The 22,987-nt window shown below is 40.1% G+C and overlaps 1 protein-coding gene and 1 long non-coding RNA gene across 4 annotated transcripts in view; one reads left to right on the plus strand and one right to left on the minus strand.

The window, feature by feature from the left end:
- Positions 1–347: 347 nt before the first annotated feature.
- Positions 348–22,987, minus strand: part of SATB1 (SATB homeobox 1) — a 100,170-nt gene continuing 77,530 nt past the window's right edge. For both annotated transcript variants that reach the window (XM_072946906.1, XM_072946845.1), the window contains exons 10-11: positions 6,714–6,917; positions 348–4,324 (exon numbers count right to left, since the gene is read on the minus strand). In XM_072946906.1, the coding sequence (XP_072803007.1) occupies positions 3,821–4,324; positions 6,714–6,917 (708 nt within the window). In that variant the 3' untranslated portion in view covers positions 348–3,820. The remainder of the gene's footprint in view (positions 4,325–6,713; positions 6,918–22,987) is intronic.
- On the plus strand, positions 6,330–15,626 carry LOC140688175 (uncharacterized). 2 transcript variants are annotated; one of them, XR_012062956.1, is made up of 4 exons: positions 6,330–6,939; positions 7,186–7,288; positions 14,959–15,083; positions 15,546–15,626. It is a non-coding gene; the product is annotated as an uncharacterized lncRNA (long non-coding RNA). The 2 variants fall into 2 exon arrangements; XR_012062957.1 differs by lacking the exons at positions 14,959–15,083; positions 15,546–15,626 and adding an exon at positions 8,379–8,735 and having other exon boundaries at positions 6,337–6,939.

Consider the following 22,987-nt stretch of genomic DNA (forward strand, 5'->3'; position numbering starts at 1 on the left):
TGTTTCTTTGTATTTTATCAAAAAATGTGTAGTACGTTAACAGACTGTAGTTTAGCCTTTGTCAAGAGACATGCAAGTATTTAATATTTACATTAAATGAATTGCCTCAGAAGAAATGTTAAATCCATAATATGCTCCTTTAAGAAGTAAAAAATTTCTCTGTAAGGTAAGTTACCATATCGGTATCTTCTGGTATTTTAGATAGGATTAATGTTTTTGGACCTCCTTTGGTTTCCGCACTATCATGCAAATTCCTGGCTTGTTTTAACACGATAGTCTAATTTCTATTGGCTACATAATAGGGGAGACACATTTTAAATGCTCTTTTTGAAAATATCACCAGGCAGTCCAGAATACCTCATTTATTGATAATATCGTGACAATCAAGGACCTTAAGATCAGCCAATGATAACAATATGGAATAGGGAAGACTTTAATACTGGAATTATGGGATTGTCATTTTCAGTCCATCTTGAACCATGTGAAAATGTTTTCTTCTCAAGCTACATATTTTCGATAAGCACAGTTAGATATAGTTATCACTACTTGGAGAGAAAAAAAACACCTCTTTTCAGCTCAGAATTCCTCAGGACTAAATGTTAATAGATACACATTTTATATATAATATGTACAGACTTTGTAACCAAGTGCCACGCAAGTAGGGCACGCATATTAGTTACCTTGGTTCTCAAAGGTTATATGTCAACTCTGCATATTACGTGCCAAGGAGATACTATCAACATTATTTTTTGCATAATGTGCAAGTATTATATGGCCACAGAGTGTAATACAAATTAGTGGCAAAGTGCTGAGGGAAGGAATACATGACAGATTCAGATGCCCAAGGTTGAATATTACCCGTAAACTACCTGACTCTGCTAAGGTCTTAACAGCACGAAGCGCTATGTCATGCCCAGCTTTTAAAAGTCTCTGAAATACTTGGACACAAGGCAGCTTGTTCAAGGAATTTTTTCCACAGCCACTGGCAACACTGGGATTGGTATGAGCAAAAAATGACGTTGGGAGAGCAACGTGGAGGGGTCCCCAGACAAATCTTTTGCAAAATGTGTCGTCTTCCCTGAAAACAATTTTGCTCACTCCATCATGACCATAGTTGTTTACTGACATGTGCTTTTTGGTTTAAAATATCATATTAACAAGATTATGCTGCTTACGTTAAAGGGTCTAAGTGAGCGTTTTATTTTTCTTAGTATCATCATGCTGATTTCTTACACATACATACTCAACAATTCATTGAAAACGTTATCTCCAAAGAAGTTAGGTTCCTGGGAGTGGGGAATCTTATTGGCAACTCAAATTCTCCTAAAAAGGGTATTAAATTTCTGACACATTATGTTAGGCATTGTGCTGGTTTAAAACAACAAAAAACTATATTTTCTGTTCTAGCCTTTCCCCTTAAACTCAGAGAAAAGAAGACAGATTAAAAAAAAAAATCATGGCATACTAGTTTCTATTTATTAATATATTAAAATCTAGTTTTTGACTCAAATTCCTTTTGCTGAAATGATTTTCTGAACTCTAGTCATATACAAGAATGTTTAAAAGTTGCTTTCTCATCTAATTAAAAAAAAAAAAAGGAAAACTTTTCCTGTATCAAGTTTACAGCCAAACAGCTGTCTTCAGAGTAGTTCAGCTGTGCTTTGAAAGTAAAATAGTGACTTTTAAAGCCAAATTGGGAGTTTTCAGTGACCCTATTTTTGTTTCTGAAGTTCAGCATTAAAGCAGCCCAGTTGCCTGCCAATGAGCTCAGCAGGGCTAGGGAAAAGACAGGCAGGAAGAAAATGGGTGATTTCAGAACTAAGTGCTGAGGAACTCAGACACCCTGTAACAAGGAGGAAATAATAAAAAGCAGCAGCGAAAAATAAAAAGTGGGTATAAACCTAATAATAATAAGCAAAAACTGCAACACTGGTCTCAATCCTTTCCAGGACCGTTAGCCCACCTCATCTTGTATCCTGGAGTTTACTTAATTTTACGTTGCAAAAATTTTGAAGATCCTGTTTGAATTCCAGGTGTGTTATTCTTATTTCCTTCATGGAGTTCATATAGTTATGACATAACACAACCAAATGAGCTCCAAGTTATTAACTTATATTCCATTTACAACTTAAAAAAATTACACTGCTTACTTTTTACACACAGTCCATTTTTTCCCCTACTTATTTTTACTATTAATAGCCTTTAAAAATATTTCTGTTAGCTTGAAAAAATGTTGCCATGATGGAAGCATTGTGAAGTCACTGCAGATGAATCCATTCTAAGCATGCGTCTGCTGGAGACTGAATTGATGTCTTTGCTGGCGAATCATTTGACCATTCTGCTATCTCTGTTTATTAAGATAGTAACCAAAAACAGGTTATCGTCCTCATTGTTAAAAAAAAAAAAAAAAGAGCATGTTTGTGAGTTAAATTTACAGTGTTTCAAGTGACTTTTCAATTGCTCTTTTTAAAATCAGTAAAATATCATCAAGAAAGTATTACCATGCATCTAACTGAGTGGGCCATCTTGGACTTCTGAAAGTTACTTCACATAAGCAGACAAACCCTACCATGTCATACCATACAAACAATTTTAATTGTGTAGTTACAGTCAATAACCACTCCTAATCAGAACATTTCTGCATAAAGAAAATTGTGATACACTTATAAAAACAGCCAGCTGTAACAAAATAGCTGGTGTTTTCATAGCCATAAACTCATAAAAAAGAAATACACCTTTATACAGAAATTTTATACAGATGTAGCTTTAAAATTGATTGTAAACCAAAGGAAGACACATTGCAAACATCAATTATTTTCACATTAATTGCATAATTTTCTAAGGTGATCTATTAGTTTTATTTATCTAAGCTTATTTGCATGATAGTAAAAATTGCATACAACAATAAGAGTGAAGCTTATAGTATGAATTGCTTGGATAACATAGAGCACTTTTTATAGGCAACTGTGTAAAGCACATTTTATCTATTTAAAACTTTTAAGACACTTTGTTTTACTGCCCATCAAAATACATTTATAAATAGAAAAGAATCAGTATGGTAACAAGAGAAGCAATATTACATTTAACGGAAACTTCCAAAAAATTAATTACAATATGATGTTGCAGGATCTACAAATAAATAATGAGGACTAAACTGTGTTTCACATTTTCTTTCCATTTTTTTTTTTAAAAAACCATGTAACAATGAGAATGAAAAAAAAATTACAGTGAACTTTTATTTCCAAAATAAAAACAAATTTGAATTACGGCAGTGCCATATAATACAAGGCATTTGTTGGCATATGTCATCTTTAAACTGCATTCCACAGTCTATAGTTCTTTTGTAACATACAATAGAGTAACAAACTCTTTTTTTTCTTTTTTTTAAAACAAGGGGCGAGTTTCCAAAGATCAGTGTGAAGTGTTACAGAAATAATTAAAGGAAGGAAATAATAATCACAGAAGTTATAATGCTTGTTTGAGGCTCCAGAATAGTAATAATTAAAAAAAAATATATCACTGGTATCATGCTGACGGGGTCCACACCTGGGTGTGTCCCGTGAACACAAAAATTTCCATTTTTAGTACCAAACAATCCTCGATGCTTCACCTGGGGCTGCCAAGCAGTTTGTAAAACAGAGTAAAACGTTTAGTGCAGTCTGTATCATCCCTTTGTCGACTTCTCCTGTTTGTGCAAGTTTCTCAAGATTCATTGGCCAAACAATGGACAACCAAGGTTTTCCGAGCAAGCACAAGGTGGACTTCCCGCTGCGCGAGTCCGTTACCAGTGGCACTGATGGAGGAGGAGTAGGCGTGCATCTCAGTCCTTGACGTCGGCGTTCAGGTCTGTGTTCCCTTCCACCGACAGCTCGTCTTCTAGTTTCACCGAGAAAAGGGTGTTAGCATTTTTGTCTTGGGCACTCTCCTCCAAGTCCTTCAGCAACTCCTCCTCCTTGTACTCGGCCACGTCCACCTCCAGGCCGGAGTTGTCCTTCAGCTTGCCGTGATGCTTGAGATAGTACCGCTGGTTCTGAAAGAACTTGATGATGGTGTACTTGGGGAGGTCCAGCTGGGCGGACAGAGTCTGGATGGCCTCCTCGTCCGGGTACAGGCCCACGTCCTGGATGAAGCTCTGCAGGATGCCCAGGGCCTCCACGGAGATCTTGGTCCGCGGCCGCGCCTTCTGCCGGCTCTCGTCCTCCGCCTCGGCGGGCGCGGCCACCGTGGGCTGCCGCGGGGGCAGCCGGGGCCCGGCCGGCGGCTGCTGCGCCTGCGCCTGCGGGGGCGGCGGGGCGGGCTGCTGCTGCGCCTGCGCCGGCGGCTGCTGCGGGGAAGGAACAAGCACAGGTCAGCTGCGCGCTCGGCCACTGCGCATGCGGCCTGGGAAGGAGCGAGCCCGCGGTTAGGGATCCCGCGTGCGCCTGCCTGGCGGGCTGCGTGGCCCACAGCATTGGGAAGAGAGTCAAGGTGATCATAGGAGGGGAGGAGTTCCGAGGGCTTTGGGGCCCGCAGGCTTCCTGGCCAAAGGTCAGGCAGGCTCACGGGAAGTGAGAACTCAGCGCTCTGAAAATATGAGCCATGAACTTCACCAAAAAGAAATGCACCAGAGGCAGCGACAGCATATTATGATGTCAGTAATTAACAGAGATTTAAAATGAAGACCAAGAAGTAAAGATTTCAAAGTCATTGTGGAAAGGTGAGCTATGGAGCCGTGGGGAAGGAAATATGTTTTGTCCCATCTCATCAGATGGCTAAAACGTGGAGCAAGCACAGAAAGTCTTATTTAAAATATAAAAAAAAATTTTAAATAAAAATTTAAGTATTGAAATATACAGAAATATGAAATGGGCAAGCGTCTGCTTTTCTGCAGCATTAGCCCTTGTGAATCGAAAGGATATCTGAGATTCTCAAGTTTGTGAAATTTCCCACCAGGCAGTTCCAATCCTAACAGACACACAATTCTTACTTCAGATCGCACTAGGTTGATACTGCAAGTTTTTTCTTAAATAAAGGTTCACTCCACCCCACAACGGCTAGCAAATTGTTTTGTCTGTAGGAAACTCAGATGTAATTAGGATTTAGATTTAGTGCAGACACTTTTTCATAATTAGTATCTGTACATGTGCTGTAATTTTCATACACGATTATACATAACAAATGTGTGACACAGGCACAAACTGTGTATCTCCACTCTGTGTCCAGGATTCTGACCAGCAAAGCAAATCCACCTGAATAAGCGGTAAAATATTAGAACATCTGTACTGCGCCCTAAGCATTTCCTTAATCCCCCTATGAAGCAGTTTTATTAAAAACAACTTACATTTTCAAGCAAGTACTATTCCTATTACTTAACATTTATCTTTCTTTTTTGTTTGTGTTTTTGCTAAATAGTAAGTTTTATAGGCTTTCACAATTATTTCAGTACTTGGTCTCCTAAGGGATTCTCTTTTTCAATTTATCTTTAATATACACTCAAGGATTTTTCATTTTTTCCTAGTGGATGGATAATCCTATTATTATTTGTGTTTCTGTATATCTATCTATCTTTCTACCTATCCATCCATCCAACCATCTCCCGGCCCCTCCGCCAGCAATACCAAGAAATAATACGCATGTGATTCAACAGAGTATAGACTTTAAGGACTCTGGTGGGCAATGGTATTTTCCCTTAGAGGGGAAAGCTAAAAACACCCTCTTAGATTGAGGCGGAATCATCTGTACAGCTCAAATTCAATTTCAACGCATTTCCTAAGCAGTCCAGGCCATAAAAGCACCAACAGACTACCTGAGCTCAGAGTTTCCCAATCTCAATTCACTGGGCCATTCCCTCGGTGGATGAATGGAGACAGGTCCCAGGACAGGACTAGCTGAACCGAGGCGGACTCTGCCCACACAGTGGTCTTTGGCCATCATCACAGTTAGTGTGGCCTTGGTAAGGCTGCAAATCCTGACCACGGGAGCCGGTCTTGATGCCATGCCTCCGTGTGTCCCTCTCCTGCTGGCAAAGGTAACCTGTGCCCGCTCACCTGAGGAGCAGCACCGAGCCACGGTGCGGGGGTCGGCAGGCCTGGCAAGAAAACGCCTCTAGACTCTCTTTTCCCAAGGGTGGTGGGAGAGGGGCTCTAAAGGAAAGACAAACAGACATGACTCACCCCCAACCTGTGCTCTGGGCGGGTGCGGGGGGAGACAGAGCAACAAAGTGACGGCAGGGGCCAGGGAGTCAGAGGCGAGATCCCGGTTTGGGTTCCCTCCCTTCCTCTTTTTTGGACAGAATCCAAGGTTGACAACTGTGACGCTACAAGCTTCTACAGAAACCGCAGTCACGCCTTTCCTTGGGGACAGCATTGGTATTCATTAAGAAATAGGCTGCTGTTGGAAAGATTCTGCTTTTTAAAAAACAAACAAAAAAACCTTACGCTCTCACACCACAAAGCAACCCAATTCTGACAAAGGCATCCTTGCCAAATAAGCAGAAAAGGGGGTTTCTGCCGCTTGGGGGGAGGGGCTGCGAAGGGAGAGGAACACAAGACGCGTGCTGGGAAGAGCGTGTTCTGCCTCCTTTTCTCCCCCTGCGCGAGCCGGCAGTGTACCGTCACCTCTTGCTAAAAAAGCCCATGTTTAGACTGGCGGGCAGAAGGGAAACGCTCATTTCCCTGCTAAATTTAAACCTCTGCTTACTTAGTGCTATACTGAATGGGCCAAGGTAAACGAACCTGAATCTGCTCTGCGGGCACGTGGATGATGTGGGGCGGCCTGTCGCCATGGTGATGCACCGCGTTGCTCTCCTGCTCGTAGATGGCATCCCGTTCCGGCTGAGGGAGGCTCAGGAACCTTCGGATCATGGACAGGTTCTCCCACAGGGTCCTGTTCTCTGGAGAAGGATCTTCTTTCCAGCGTAACAGCTCACACAACCACCCCTTAGAGACAAGGGCATCACAGGTCAGTTCCCATCAATGGTGTGGGGTTGTTGGGGTCGGGGGTGGGGAGCCCGACAGGCACCATGAGGAGCTTAGAAAGGGAGGGCTTTGTGAAGTTAACTTTTGTCACAAGCTCAAAACACTCCAATCTGCTTGAACAATTTTTTTTTAACCTGTTAAGAGAGAAGAGCTGTGGCTATCAAGAAAGCTGGCTCTGTGTTCAGTAAATGCTCAGATTTGCATCTTAAAGGAAGGTCGTATTTCTCAGACTCCAGGGGGAAGACCCATTTATTACCACGGACTCTACAGCATGTGGGCGAGGAGTGTGACCCGACTTCTTTGTCTGACTAGTGCCGGCTGAGGTTCTGAAGGTATTTAAGAACGAACAGGACAGATTTTTTTTTAGAATGATTTTTTTTCCTAAAAGGATTTTTGACGTTTATAATTTTTGTCTTAGAAAGGCAACTCTGTGTGAATATTTGTGTGTGTGTGAGTGTGTGGAGGAAAGGATATGTGCAGTTATGTGAGCAAGAATGTTGTCCAAGGTGAGGTGTTACATCTAGAACAGGTATTAGAAGAATTCTTCAAGTCCAGAAAGACACCTCAGCATGTTGCCTGCTGCAGTATACACATATGGTTTGTTGGGCAAGGATTTTCAAAGATTTCCTGGCTAAGAGAGAAGGCAATGTCCAAGGCTTGCCAAATCCTGAACCTCTCTGATGCCTTCTGAGGCCCCGTTTTTGACTCTCATTCTCCATCAAGAACCGAGTGGTCCAACAGACTATACCATCTAACATTTTCCAATCACCGTCTCAAACCTTCTTCGTCTTGGCTGTCATGATGGACACAAGGTAATGGGGTGGAGAGGGAGAGTGTCCCACCCAGACCCCCTTCACCAGCCACCAAGGCAACCAGCCTTAGTTTCCGGTTGCCTACCCACAGCTCACAGCTACGCTCTTTCCTGGAGAAATGTCTTGGAGCCCTCTCCCCCGGAGATGCCAGGATGCTCACTCCACTTCCTCCCTGACCCCTTCACCCTGGGTGGCCAGTGACTGCTGACGCAGTGGTACCAAGTTCTTGCCTCTGGCCCCAGAGTCACTCTACCTTTTACTCTCCAGAGATGGGCCTCCCTCATCTTCTTGCTCCGTCTCCCCATCAATGCAGACTTTACCTGAGACCACGTTCTTACTGGACTGCTCCCTCTGTCTTATCCTCCCTAACTGCTTCTAGTCCCTCACTAAATCATGAGGGTATCAATTACTAATCTCAGGCTCTGCTTTAAGGAAGTCAACCAAAGACAAAGGGAATTCCAAGTAAATTAGATGGATGAGAATGGAAAGAGTACAATTTCTGATCTGATTTACTGGCCAAGGGGAACTGCTTTTTTTTCTTTAATGTTACCTTTAGACCTTTGAGTGAATCATAAAATGGTATGATATTCCTTCCCTTCTTCTTCAACAGAACCACCAGAGAAATTCTCTTCCAACTGTAATATACAGTGGGAAGAAGGAGGGCCCATTTTCCCCGAAATGGCCTGTGAGAGAAATTCTGAAGGACGGAGCCTGAGACCCGAGCCTGCCAAGGCCCACCTACCACCCAGCCAAGGGCAATAGCTGCCACAACCTCATGACATCTACTAGTGTCTCTGAGATGCCTCTGACTCTCCATTCAACATGTCTTTTAATTAAACAAATATGTACCTGGGGCAGTCATGTACTTGTGCATCCATTTGATGCCACTGAATGCAAAATTCCAGGCTAAGGGAGCAGACAGTAAACAGAAGATGTACTAAATAAAAAACAAAAATAATTGTGGTGACAGTGTCACGGAACATGCTTCTCTCCTAACCACGGCAATTCTGTGCCGATTTCTAGAATCATGCGATGAGATGGTGTATTTCAGCTCTATTCATGTGAATATAACATTAACTACAAAACCATATTTGAGTATTTGAAATATTTGAGACCACTTGCATATGGTGCCCTGGAGATGTTTATTTAGTTCTTATTGACAACTGTGTGCTATCTGGATCACACCATGAAAATATTTTATATTTTTCCACATCTAAGCAATTTCTTTACACTTGACCTCTATGTTTTGATGCAGTGCAGGTTTTAGTTCTAAATCTTCCTGTAGGCTTGAATATTAACTATAGTTAAGATTAAACCCCCTACCCTGCCAACTTTCAACTATAGCAACTGACAGGCCCCCATGCTTAAACACAACAAATCACTACAATTTTATTTACCTTCCAAGAGACATTAGAAGGTTCATCAAGCACAGAACAGAAAAAATTTTTTTTATACTTAGCTAGAATTATACTATTTGAGTAAGTGCTTAGCAGCGAGCCTCTAAGTTTCTTTCTCTTTTCTTTTTTCTTTTTTAAGAAATAAATGCTTGTAACTAAAAATTGCTAAAAGTTAAATTAAGAATGATTCATGTAAGAAACTCTTCTTGGAGAAAGCTGAAAACCTCCCATAATTTTTCAAATCCTTTCAAAAACTTTTTAAAGTAACGCAGAGATCGGTTAGCACTTGGATATATGTGGGGGGAAAAAAAACCATGTGGCTCACAGATGTTCTTTGGAAAAGAAAATCATTAGTTCTTTTAAAATGGCTAATAATGATAGCTAATTCCTAAACAATCACACTCATGCTGGTTTAACAAATATTTCAGAAAAAGAGCCCCGACTCTTTCAACAAATATTTTGCTCATATTGTCACTTCTGAGTCTCTGTACTTACAAGACAGATTCTTAGTTTTATTATTTGCCCATGACTAACATAACATTTCCAGTAGTTTGCCATTAACCTCTGCCCTTAAATAATACTTCTAATTCCTTATCTAAAAATAATTTGATGAATTATATATCTGAAGCATGTCTCTGCTAGCCTTTCAAGAGACACGATGGTTTTAAGAGACTGAAATCAGATGCTTCTTAGAAAAATATTTAACAGTGCAGCTGGGAACTGTTAGTTCTACGTGGGTATTCCAAAAAACAAGACTTGGGGGGGGGGTGGTAGGGACGTGCCTTTTTTCATGTGCATCTCTCTCAACAAATAATGGAAAACAGATATTTGACAGGCTAGATCTTTGTCAGCAGAGAAATAAACTGGCTCCTTCCCAATTTACACTGACAAAAAGATGATTAATTTATTATAATACTATTTAAATACCTCGGAATATTCCGACTTCAGATTCTATGGATTGAGACTCCATTAATGATGACAGTAAATCTGATCTATGTTTTGCAGAAAGAGACTAAAAGAGCCAAATGCTCTCTGATTCCCCAGTACCTTTTCCTAGGTGACTTTTCCATAAGCGATATTGTTAGAGTAAATAAACTCAGAAAGACAGCGATATGCTAGGATATTTGTAATATTTGACACATAAAAATAATTATTTCCCTCAGTACTAGATTGGTTTTTTTTTTTTGAAAATTTAAGCACAAAGTTATTTTTCTAATTCTTTCATTGAAATAAAGAAGCGTTAACTCAAGAATAATAATGTATGCCATTAGGTAACATTCATTAAACACTTACTATGTGCAGTTAGCATCATTTGCAAAATATATCACCAGAATTCATCCTCAAAATATTTTTTAAATGATAAATGCATAGATTTGCTTGGTGGAGGAGAGATGGTGAAAAAGAGTGAATACAATGCAGCACTCTGTTGCAAAATGTGAACATAATGACGTTTTAAGCGAGGTCTCTGGGACTTGAAATATTGTAAGACCACAGGCAGACAGGCGCAGGGAACTACTCTGACAATTAAATCAGATCACAACTGTTCTTCTGAACAGGAGAAAAGACAGGAGATGAACAGCTTGAAAATGAGGCGACCTATCGAGTCTCAGAAAAATTAAAATGGTACAAGGAACAACCTAAACTTTAAATGTAGTAAATTTGCCAAGCAACATTACACTGCATTTAAAGACGGCAAAATATAAACAGTAGCCACATGTAAATAAATTAGTAAAACTTTCAGGATGTGACTACTTTTCAAACTGACAAAGTTTAATTTGACACCTTCTGTTCGAAACCCTTTGTTTCTATTCAAAATCACGCCTTGAGCGGTTGCTATCAATCACAGTCCTCCCCCTATTACTTCAAAAAACTGGCATGGACCCTGCTCGAGCTGAAAATGCCATGCAGATGAATTCTGAGATAATATGTTCAAACCTGTTATATACAACACGAATCCTGTAAAGTTATGTATTGTAAACCTACATTTATTGAGAACTAAAAGTCTCCAATCCATCTGCCACAAAAGGAAATACTGTGAGGTACTTTAGAGGGACCAAGAACCATCTACCAATGTCTTGCCACCGTAAGCAAAAAAAAAAAAAGCTGCAGAAGACACTAAATCTCAGGCAGCATGAAATCAATACCATTCTTTGGGCTGGTTTTGGTTCCGCACCTATAAAAGGAAAGGGAAGATGGAGGTTGGGGGTAGAAAAAGGAAAAAGAGAAAATACAGTACGACTGCCAAACCAGTACTGAAAAAAAGCAAAACAAATTCAACGACAACACAATGACAATTAAGTATGGTCCATGAAACACATGACTGTACGCTCATTTCCAAGGAAAAATTAGCAGTTCTAAACTCAAGATCCTAATGACGCGCTTTACCCACGGAATCTTGTTGCACCTCATTTAAATACAAATTCTGGCACCTTTCTCTCTCAGCTGCGAATTTCCACCCAAACTCCAGCTCTGATTTCCACCCGACTCTTTTCAGAACAGCTAATTCAAGCCGATTCACTTCTAACGTTTGAACGGATCAGGGGTGCACAATGATTTTAATTGAGCCAAGAAAGCCCCCTCTTTCACTAATGGATTTACGGTACCTCTAAAGGCTCACACACAGAAAAAGTGGACCTTTCCAGGGTCGGGTCTGTGACAAAGCTGGGAGCACTCGTGTTCCAGGGGCAAACAGACTTCAGCATTCCCTGAGAAAAAGAGTCATTTCATACAAGATACAGATATGTCTATAGTATGTATACATTTTAAACCCAGGAGCTGTAAAAAGAGAAGGAAAATGACAAATAATTCGTCCTGTAACTAAGAAGGAAAAATACACTTAAAGAAACAGAATGGTAATTTGAGTTCTAAAAAGCAAAACATTTTATAGTCTGTATTTATCCCCTCCCTCACCCTCATCTTTATGTGTTATTTGCAAGAGTATTTTGTTCCGATCTCTGGGGCATATAGTATAATAATATATGATATTAAGAGAAATCAATCTAAATAGGGAGAGATTTGATACAAACATTTTAGTGGAAAGCATGAATTACATTAAGCAAGTAGGTAGGCACAGGATTAAGTACATAATCCATTAAACAGTACTTCTAACACACACAAAAAAATTCACTATTGTAGACTAAACTACACCAGGCATTTTGAATGAGTACATTTTCAACAACAACTAACTATAAAGCTAGCAATTTATCATTCAGCAAATAATTTTCTACTTTTAAAAGAATCTGTAAGTGTTACTTATGCTAATGAAGACAGTTTTTAATCTGCCCACAAACATGCTAATAGGCGGCAATTTTTTTTTTTTTTTTTTTTTTTTTTACAAAGCTGTCGGCACTCAAGGGTAATTTCATACCAAGGTTCTATAGGCTGGGGGTGGGGGGTGGGGGGTGGGGGGGAGGAAATGGGTTCTAATTGTCAGAGCTACTGAATCCTACCCCTAACATAAAGGTTTAAAGATGCCACAAGAGATGCAATGTGACTGATGAGCTCTTAAACCACACCCTTTAACATTCCAGAAAGGTTCCATTTTCACACTTTTTTGCTCTGTACACACTCGGCTTCACACAGAGTACGAAAACGTGTTCCTTCGTCCGGGCCCCTAATGCAGAGACACACGAGGCCTGATGGGGGTACAAACCCACTTCAAGGTGTGAGGCTTTTTCGAGAACAATCCTAACAGTCTGAACAGTGAGAAACAAAACAGAGGCAAAGCGATCCTGAAAGCATTTTAAATTATTTACTAGGTTAAAAGGGTGAAATGAGACTCTAAATACATCAAATTTCATCGTCTGGGCCATTTTTTGGTGGCAAAGTGGTATTGATCTTCCCAAATGCTTAAAATTAACTATTTTCCAGAAGGTCATTATTTGATTAAAGGCATTAAAGTTGAGGGCAAAGGAGTGATGTATTTCTTCCTCCCCATTCAAATCATCATGTAATTTAATAAAAACCATCCCATCATGTCCTGTAACAAAAACGCTTGTCTTAAGATATTGTTCTTTACCTAACATATTAACCTTTAAATGTTATGAAGTTCTTGAGGAGAAAAACCTTTGCTAAAACAGATTATTCCAGAACATAATGAGGGAGCCCCACCATTAACATTAATAAAGATACATGTTCTCTATGGAATTAGCAGGAAATACATTGATCTTTCTCCCCAGTGTAATAACGTCTACTTCGTGTAAAGTGAAGAGAATTTCAGCAGGCGGTGCAAGTCACTTTTCCTGCTAAGTTAACACTGGTCTTACTCAAGAAAACATGTGAAATAAAGTCGAACAGAGACCTACCCAACAAATGCGTTTTCCATTCTAAAAGTAGCACATTACCTCCACTTTATTCAAAGATGAGTTCTAAACATATTTAAATGGAATATATGTGTATGTGTGTATCCCCAAATATATTTATTTTCAAGATGTGGTTTCTGGATGCTTGTATTTTTGAAGGACAAAAAAATCAATCATACTAATCTTTAAAATTATTACTATTGTAAACTTCCAAATTGCTTTAAACTCTCTCTAGACTCTACAATTTATTTAAGGGACTCAGTATCTCAGCCAAAATCGGTGGGCTTCCATATTACAGTATTTAGAGGCCATAAAATGGCTACCCATAAATTTCCCACTGGAGTAAATTTTTGCCACTTTGTCTTTAAGAGGTTAAACACATCTAGCAGAATTTCTGGAGGTTTGGTATTAGCAAAGAGAAATGTTTCTACAGTCTGGCGGAAGCTCATGTGATAAATTGAGCGAATTTAGAAGAAATGTTCAGAATCACTGATAAATGAATTTTATTTTTCAATGTTGCTTAAAATGCAATCAAGCAAAAAAGAAAAAAAAAGAAAGAGAGAGAGAACATGACTTGTTTTCTGTGGTTTTATTGTTCACCTCTTTTTTACCTTCTCTAAGCTACTGACCTGAGGGAACACATAAATATGGTGTTTTTTTCTTTTCCTACAGATTGTTTGCTTCATAACAAGATTATCAGATGATAATCTGGCCAGAGTAGGTAAAAACATGAAAATGGTTCTCACTTCAAAAGATTATCGGGAAAGTTCTCAAGAATATTTCCAGGAAGAAGTAGCTGAGAAGGAGAAAAAGGAGGAATGAAGATGGAACTGTGGAATTTTAGACAGCCTATTAAACTAGCTAGCAAGAAGATAATCTCTTAATTCGACTGATATAGAGAATTTCCAAAGAAAGCCTTCATTTTATTTTTAAAACATTAGATTTGGAAGATATTTAACTTAAAAGATTAATTTTTTTCTTATACTTCAACCTGCTTCTAGGGTGGTTTCTTCAAAGCTTAAATGAAGCAAACATCGGGCTTACAAGTCCGATACTTGAATGGGGACTCTGAAAAAGAATTTGTTTTTTTTCTCCCAATCTAAGAAGTATTTTTGATATTATATATGTTTCAGTGATATGATTTGGCTCCTGTTTAACAATTATACTCTCTTGCCTTAAAATCTTACTTAAGTTTTTATTCTCTCCTCATTTTTCATAGCGAGCATCATTAAAAGACAGAAAAAGCCAATCCCCCGAGGTTGACACTGTAATATTTGCGTCAATTTCCACCTCAGTTTCTATCATAAAGAACTGTCTGTTCCTTTCCATTTTGTCCACCACTGACTTGACGGTGCCAGGGCACCTCTTCCTTGGATGATGCTCTTAAGCACCAAACATTCTTTTTCATTATGTCCAATGGACAATTATTTTAATTTCTGAACCAAAAAAAAGAAGCCTTTAAGTAATCATTTCTTTTCCTCTCTTAACTTAGGGCAAAGAGTATACCAATGACATCTGGGGCAGAATGAGAGAACAAGGGTGATGGCAGAGAGATGGGATTCCTACAAAAAGCAAATAAATACGATGGTCAGCTTGGCCTATGAAACTTCCCAACAGGTAAATACGCAAGTTTAATTAAGCTTTCGGGAATCGGCTCAGCCCTCTTTGAGAAGCCCTTGGGGAAGGGAAGTTAGGATGAAAACCCTTGCTCTGGTCTTTGCTTTCAAACTCCCCCAAGTTATCCTACTGCTCAAAATGACCTTCCATGCTTCCCAATACCAGTTCACACTCCCTAGAGCTGCTCTGAAGTCTCCTCCGATCACACTCATGTCCTGATTTATTGGACCATTTATTAGCTGCTGCCCAGCACTTTCCCACATTCTGTTCCCCCTCCTCATACTGTTCTCTCAGACAGGAAAGCCCTTTCTCCTTTTTTCCGCCCATCCAAAAACTAACGCTCCTTCACGTCTCTCTCAAACACCTCAGTCTACCAGTCAAGGGTCACACCCAGTACAGGCATGTCTGTGTGTGTGGACGTGAGCAAACTCCCTTCCTGACCCTCAGCTCCTCCTCTGCAAGGTGCAGACAATGATGGTACTGATCGCAGAAGACGGTGGCTGGTACAGGTGAAACAGGACACATGCAGCCTGGTGCCTGGCCCACGAAACTACAGAAAGGTCTGATGAACATAACTAAAAGCATTTGCCTTCAATGGCTCACAGTACATTCGGGAAGACGTGGCAGTCAAACATAATCATTAGAGCAAAGCAGTATGCAATGAAGGTCAATAATGTGCAGACATCAAGGGGCAACCGAGAGCAGAGGAGTAAGAGGTGGGCTGGGGTGGTCAAGGAAGTCTTTGCTGATGGAGAGTAATGCTGGCTTAGCTTTGAAGAATCGGCAATATTTATAAAGTGGGAAGAATAACAGAAAGAAGAGTGAAATGAATTAGCAATATGCTAGGAAAAATAGGTAGACCAGTTGCTTTTGAATCCACTGTACCTAACACTCACCATAGCTCTTTATCATACCCTCTGAGGGTGCAACTTAACCACTGTGACTTCTCCTTTATATAATGTACTTCTAAGATCTACTTGTTAAGGAAGCCTGGGTTTTCATTTTAACATCTGTTCTCCGACTGACTAGCCCTGTAACCTTGGTCAAGTTACTCAAGCTCTCTAGATCTCAATTTTCTCCTCTGTAAAATGGGGGCAATTTTACCACCACTCATAGGGTTACAAGAATTAGTGAGAAAGTTCATTCACGGGGCTTGTTGCAGTAACAGTTTGATGACCATCAACTATTATTATTTTTCTGATTGTTGTCATTATCACAAAGATAATCAAAGAAGTTTGAATAACTAGGGGATTAATGAAAACAATTCAGTTACCACATCCCAACCTAAACCCACTGTCTTTCTCCCACAAACTAGGTTCCTCCCATACAGTTTAACTCAGTTAACAGCGTCACCACTCACCCAGTCACCTGGGCTGAAAGGCTGTTATTGGAAGTATAAACTGGTATAATCTTTCTGAAGCGCAATGTGGAAATGTTGAATGTAGAAATGTCTAGCAGTTACCTTTAAAACACTGATGCCTTTTTTGATCCACCAATTCTACTTCTGCGAATTAATCGTAAGGAAGTTATAATTAAAGAGGCACACAAACATTTAACCATAATAATGTTCACATGAGCAATATTTATGATAGCAAAAGTCGAATACAAGTTAAATATACCTCCACAGGGAATTAGAAGGTGAACAGAGCCTATGAATGAATGTAAGGCATATAAATGCACATACACATATGTATATTACATATCTGCACAGACACATATATGCATTGCATATAAAGAACAGAAATCAGGCTATCTCCAGTCAATTGGGATTATGAGCATTTTTTGTTCTTTCTTCCTTTACGCATACATTAAAATTTTTTCCTATAGTGGTTAGTACTGGTTTTTAGTTAAAATTTCAAACAGCTTCAATAAAAAATCTGATTTTTCCTGTTTGTTTCCTCCATAAGTGAACAATCATGAATCTCTGTCAATTCTACTCCTTCAGAATGTCCCTTGAATGTGTTCTTTCTTTTCCATTCCTACCGCTCTAGTTCAGACCCTCAGCATTTCTTCCAGGAACTAAGGCTGACTTTTTTTTTTTTAACAATTGATAATATTTTATTAAGACATATCACATCTTTAGGAATTTTTAAATAATTTTTAGAATATCTATATTAATAACATTTACCCATGCAGTATAACCTAAGATTTATTACTTATTTGATAATACTTTTTGTGTAATTTAAGATGTTAAATGAACCTAATTAGTTTAATACTTTTTTGGGAGATGTTTTAGGGGCCCTCTGAAGCATCTCAAAGCTAGAGAGGTGGGTGGATTTCTTTATTCACATGCATGCTCATCTCTGCCTTCTGAGGTACAGTTATTATGAACAAATGTCAACACCGACAGCCCCTGAATGAGACACTCATCACTTTCCTTCACCCTTGAGGGGCTCGGAAACGCCCTGAGGCTCACACTTCAGTAAGTGAGTGTAGAAATAGAGCAAAAGATTCCACGCAACGCACCGCAGTGGCCCTAAGTTGGGAGAATCAGAGGAAAATAGAAAAATGGCACAGTCTGGGCCATTTAGTGAGCGGCAAAAACTATATACACCTCGATCGTTCCTGAGGGAATTGGGTATTGCAGCCAAGTCCAAAGACTTACATTCACAATAATGTTGTTGCATTTCAAAGGAATAAGATGCAAACTGAACTCAGTCTACCAGGTCGAGGAAGCAGAAAAGCACTAGGAACGGCTTCTGTCGAAGGCAAACACATCTGCCAGGTCAAAGTCAAAGCTTCCCAGGAAACTTAACTTTTTTTCCAAACCCGTCAACCTCAATAAATACGTGCTCTTATACTATAATGTTACGAAGCAAATTTCTTACCGTGTTGCATTCTAAAGTCACTATCAAAAATTTACAAGATTTATTTTTCTCTTCGAAATGATAATGATCACTAAGAAAAAAAGGTTGCTGAGGATCTGTACACGCCGTGTGCAAAAAAAAAAACCTATAAAAATAAGAACTTACAAAATGAGTAAGTTTTAGGTGATAATTTACTTGCTACACTGGCCTGCTTGCTTACAAAAATAATTTATTATCAGGTTAACTGAAACAAATATTTCTGCCATTGCCTTTTTAACTGATTTATATAAAACTTTTCAACACTGTGGATATCTCCTAAAATGAGCTCTTCTTCCTAAAAGGCATAGTTAGGGGCTGGGAATTAAAAACTTAAATCTTCCCTCTGTGATATTCTAGGAGAGAGAACAAAGAATGCTTCAATCCAGGGGAAGGCAATTCGGGACTGTAAAAGTTCTAGGGTTCGTATCAGAGAAACAATCAAGTGGGCAGGGTCATGACAAGCTCCCAAGTTGCTTATGATTTTGCTGATAAAGTAACACCCAATTTGTGGCTCCAAACCACATCTTTTTATCCATGATGCAAACCAACTACTCAGAAGTCAAATTAACTGAGGGGCCCAAATCTTGCGATTCATAAGTAGGGTTTAAAAAAAAAACAAAAAAAGAAAGCATTGGGTGAGGGGAGGGTATAGCTCAGTGGTAGAGCACATGCTTAGCATGCAGGAGGTCCCAGATTCAATCCTCAGTACCTCCACTAAAAGAAAAAAAAAACAAATAAAACATTGAGTGTGGGGGTATAGCTCAGTGGTAGAGTGCCTGCTTAGCATGCACAAGGTCCTAGGTTCAATCCCCAGTACTTCCATTAAATAAACAAATAAAAATAGATAAACCTAATTACCTCCCCTATAAAAATAAATAAATGAATTAAAAAATTTAAATTAAAAAAAGCATAAATATTTCTAGAAGCATCATGTGAGTTCCAATGTTAATGGACAGGTTAGAAATTTACCAATAAGAAGAGACAAGGAGGGGCTGGGGCTTCCCACAGGCCATCAGTTACTCCTCACATCCACTGGGCCTGCGTTATACATACTGAGAAAGTCAAGTCCAGAGAGGGGTCTGGGGACAGAAGGACAGGAGTGGAGTCTGGCCTGATTCTTCCTGATAACAGGAATATGCCAGCTTTTGGGAGGACAAAATTATGAGCAGATTAAATCTGCTTCTGAAGCATCCCATCCTTCCATAAATAATCACAAAGTGCCATCAAGGGGTTGCCTGCTGTGTAGAGTAGGAGGAGATGTGGGGAGAGTCACAACGCGGAACCACTCCTCCTGGTACCTACTGTCCCGCAAGGTAGGAACGGCTTAAACTTCAGGGGTAAGCAGACGGTAAAGGCATAGTTTAACTGACAAAAAAATTTCGAGTCTGAGGGCAAAGGCACTCACTCTCTCCCAAAATCTGGCACTCTCTGTGGGCATCAGAAAGTTGGAGAAAAGGTTGTCTGGGAGGTTTCTGTTCTTGTTTTAAATGTTCTTGCAATCGTAACCCCAGCTTACCTGCTCTGGAGTGAAGGGCGCTGGAAAAATAGGCATCCTAAAAAGTAATAATTAACAAACAAATCTCTCTCAGGTAAATTCAAGAATTCCTCAGCTAATGGGTTAAAAAAATAAAATTCTTCCTTCCAGCACACAATTTATCTAATCATGGATCTCATCTCTCTTGTGTCGTGGACCCTTCTGGACCCTGTCTGGTAAAGCCGACAAATGATGCCTTTCAGAACAATGTTTTTATGTGCCCAGAATAAGATCTGTCCGATCACAAAGACAACCAACTGTACTGAAACACAGCCATCAAAAACACGTCATATGGCAATATACATGCTTCTTTCTTAAGACCCCAAATAGCAAGATCTAGGAGCAGCTCTAACACCCACCACAATTTTACAGTGATGAACAAAAAATAGTACTGTGAGAGATCTAGGGTAGAAATGTGATATGAAAATGTGTGACTTTTTTGTGTACCATCGTGTACTTAGCGGCTTTTTAGTATATAATCCCAGACAGCATGTCATTGAAATGTGTGATTTTCATTGGTGATAAATTCATAGGTATTGCTAACACTACTGGGACTTGTTGCATATTGAAAATTGAATACAAAGTCAAATTTCAGTAAGACATGAGTGAAGATAAAGGGTTTTTTTTTCTACCCAAGTTCATTCAGGGACCTCTTGAGGGAAGGTAGGATATAAGTTAAGAACTCCTGAAGAGGAACCGCCCCCAACATATACGTTTGTATACCTGCATATACACTCACACATATATATTTCAAATATAACTCCAGAACCATCTTACATAAGCTCCTAGTAGATTAGAAAACTTTGGTATTTATGAATTCTTGGAACAGATTTCCTTATTGTGGTATTTTATTTTATTTTAATTTTTTGTCACTATAGGACCATGCCTCTTAGAGATGGGTTGGCGGAAACCAGTTAATCACTAGTTAATGGTTCCCAGACTGGGTCCTGAGGACCCCACAGGGGTGTTTCAGCCGTGCCCCGGCTGTGTGGATGTAGGGTGGCGTGCTGATGAGAAGGTCCCGACCCCACTCAACCCTCAAGTCAATCAAAATGGGGGAAGACCTTTATCTGCTTTCTGTATTTTGGTTCTGGATGAGATTTCACTCATAAAATAACAGCATTACAGCTTAACAGTTCTGGATTGACAACTTGCACTAGCAGATATATATATATGTCACTGATTTTCTTCCTGGTCCTGTTACAAACTCAGTAAATGGGTTGACAAGCTCTGAATTAAGAAAACGTCCATACTGGGTCAACTTCATACCATCTAAATAAGTATAAAGGTAGGCATAGCAGCAAAGTATCCTTTGAGAAATGTCCCTCTGTCAGGAGAGGAACAGTAACAATTTTTTTTCCCAAAGACCCTGGAGTTTCCCAAATAGCAAGGCAGATACAGGATGGAAGCGGGGAAAGGCGAGGAATGGTGGCGTAGGTATGCTGTGTGATGGGGGGGCCGGCTGGGGGCGGGGAGGGAGGCTTGCAAATGCTGGGAAACCAGCAGAAATCAAATAATGGTTAGTCTTCCCTCTCATCACCTCTTCAAAGAGCACACGGTTATACAGGATACGCCTTTAGGATTCGAGAACAGGGCGGAAGGAAGCTAGCCAAAGGATTAAAGAAAAAAAAAAAACAGTGAGCAGGAAAGATGCTAAAGGAAGGGGGGAGAGGTACAAAATCAACATCTAACCATCTCATTACTTCATATTATATACAGCTCAATGTGAAATTTCTCCAAAAACATAAACACAACTTTCCGTCTGACAATTAAGCTTGATGGATAAGACTTTAGTCCTTATGGTTACCCAGGGTCTAAGTTATTTAGTCTCTTTAATCAAAATACTAAAATAAAATCATTACCCATTAGGCTATTACCCTTCCCCCAATCTCCAAACACACAAGCAAAAATTAATTGCCAGCCAGGAAGAAAGGAGGCAATTTAGACAGGAACAGCTTGGCGTGGACTGAGCTGGATTTCCTAACAGTATGTCTCTGTTTGTGACACACTTCGCTCCCCTGACCTTATTGAAACTAATTTATTTTTACCTATTAAACTACCAACTACTCTATCAACGAACCCAGCCAAGTAACGCTCGGGCAAGTAGCGCTTGGGTTGGTACCAGAAGTCAGATGGGTAAACGTTTAAAGGAGACATCTGGGGGCCGGCACTGCTCAGCAGGTCTTAAATGTTACAGGTACCACATGCTAGGTTTGCAAATACGGGCTTCAAGCTATTCCTTTCAATCAGCAGTGAATGCCCTGCCTCCTCCTCCTTGTTTATTCCCTGTTTCAGTAACCTCTTCCAAACCTGTGGTTTCTCACGGACTCAGTCTATTTTTCCCTCTTTAATGTGCTATTCTTCCCTGAAGAACTTTTATCAATCCCCCAAAATGAAAAGTTAAAGGTGGACTTTCAGGCATCAGTTAAAAACCCCCAAAATACATGTTAAAGGAGGAAACACTTTAGCAACATGTGAGTCATATCGTGTTAGTTAACTACCAAGCCAGCATGTACTCAGCCACCCCAATCCCCACCTGAATGAAGCTCACCCCTCCCTACAGGGTTCTGACCGCTAGGTCCCTGATGGGGTGGGGGAGGACGGCTTCCAGTTTTCTAGTAACAAGTCCCAGATGAGATCGCATCAGTCTTGAGCTCATCTCACGCTATATAATACAGAGTTCATACCCCGGACTCCAAACAATCACTTCTCCTCACTGTATGCCACACATAAATAACCCTTTTTCGCTACTGACTCCAACGTAGCACTTGGTTCCCCCAAACTAAACCCTCCCAGTCTTCAAAACTTCACTTCCTCTGTGACTCGTTCCCAGACTACCACACCTGTCGGCAGTACCTTCAATAGAAATAGCATCTCTTTCACACTTGTGCACCTGTCCCAGCAACAAACTCACAGACCCCGGAACCGCCAGGGACACGAGACATAATCTGACCCCACCCTTTCCACCTTCCTGAAGGGGAAGTTAGCCTGGAAGGTCAAGTAACTTGCCTGGGGCTACACAACATGGTAAAAGCGGAACGGGAACCCCCCCCCCAACTCTGTGCAATCCTCATTGCCTTCTCTAAAAGATGCAGTCCTTGTACAAGTTATTACATAAACTGCATGTTGAATTTGCAGATCAACACTATTTCTGTCTGATGTGGATAACCAGGAACCACGCCCTCCCACCCCTTTCAGCTTGGAATGAAAAACATGAGCTATGCTCTAAAGGATGTTGCTGACTTCAGCGATGCTGTTGAGAAATGCAGACAGTGGGTCCAAAAGAAAATAGCAGAAGGCATTCAAAGAAACTGCTTTTTCTTCCTGTACGCTTTCCTAAGGATCCGAGGGCAGCAGAGAAGAGAGACTGCAGGGTGGTTGAGGAAGGTGGACTGAGTTCAGGGTCAAGTTCGTGAGCTACTTTTCTACTGAATCTTCAGCTGGGACTTGCTAACAGATCCTTGCAAAATGTACTTTTTTTAGACAGGGACCTAGCAGCGTCCTTAAAGAAAATGACAGTATTT

This window comes from Vicugna pacos, chromosome 1, assembly GCF_048564905.1.
Source record: "Vicugna pacos chromosome 1, VicPac4, whole genome shotgun sequence".
NCBI lineage: Eukaryota > Metazoa > Chordata > Mammalia > Artiodactyla > Camelidae > Vicugna > Vicugna pacos.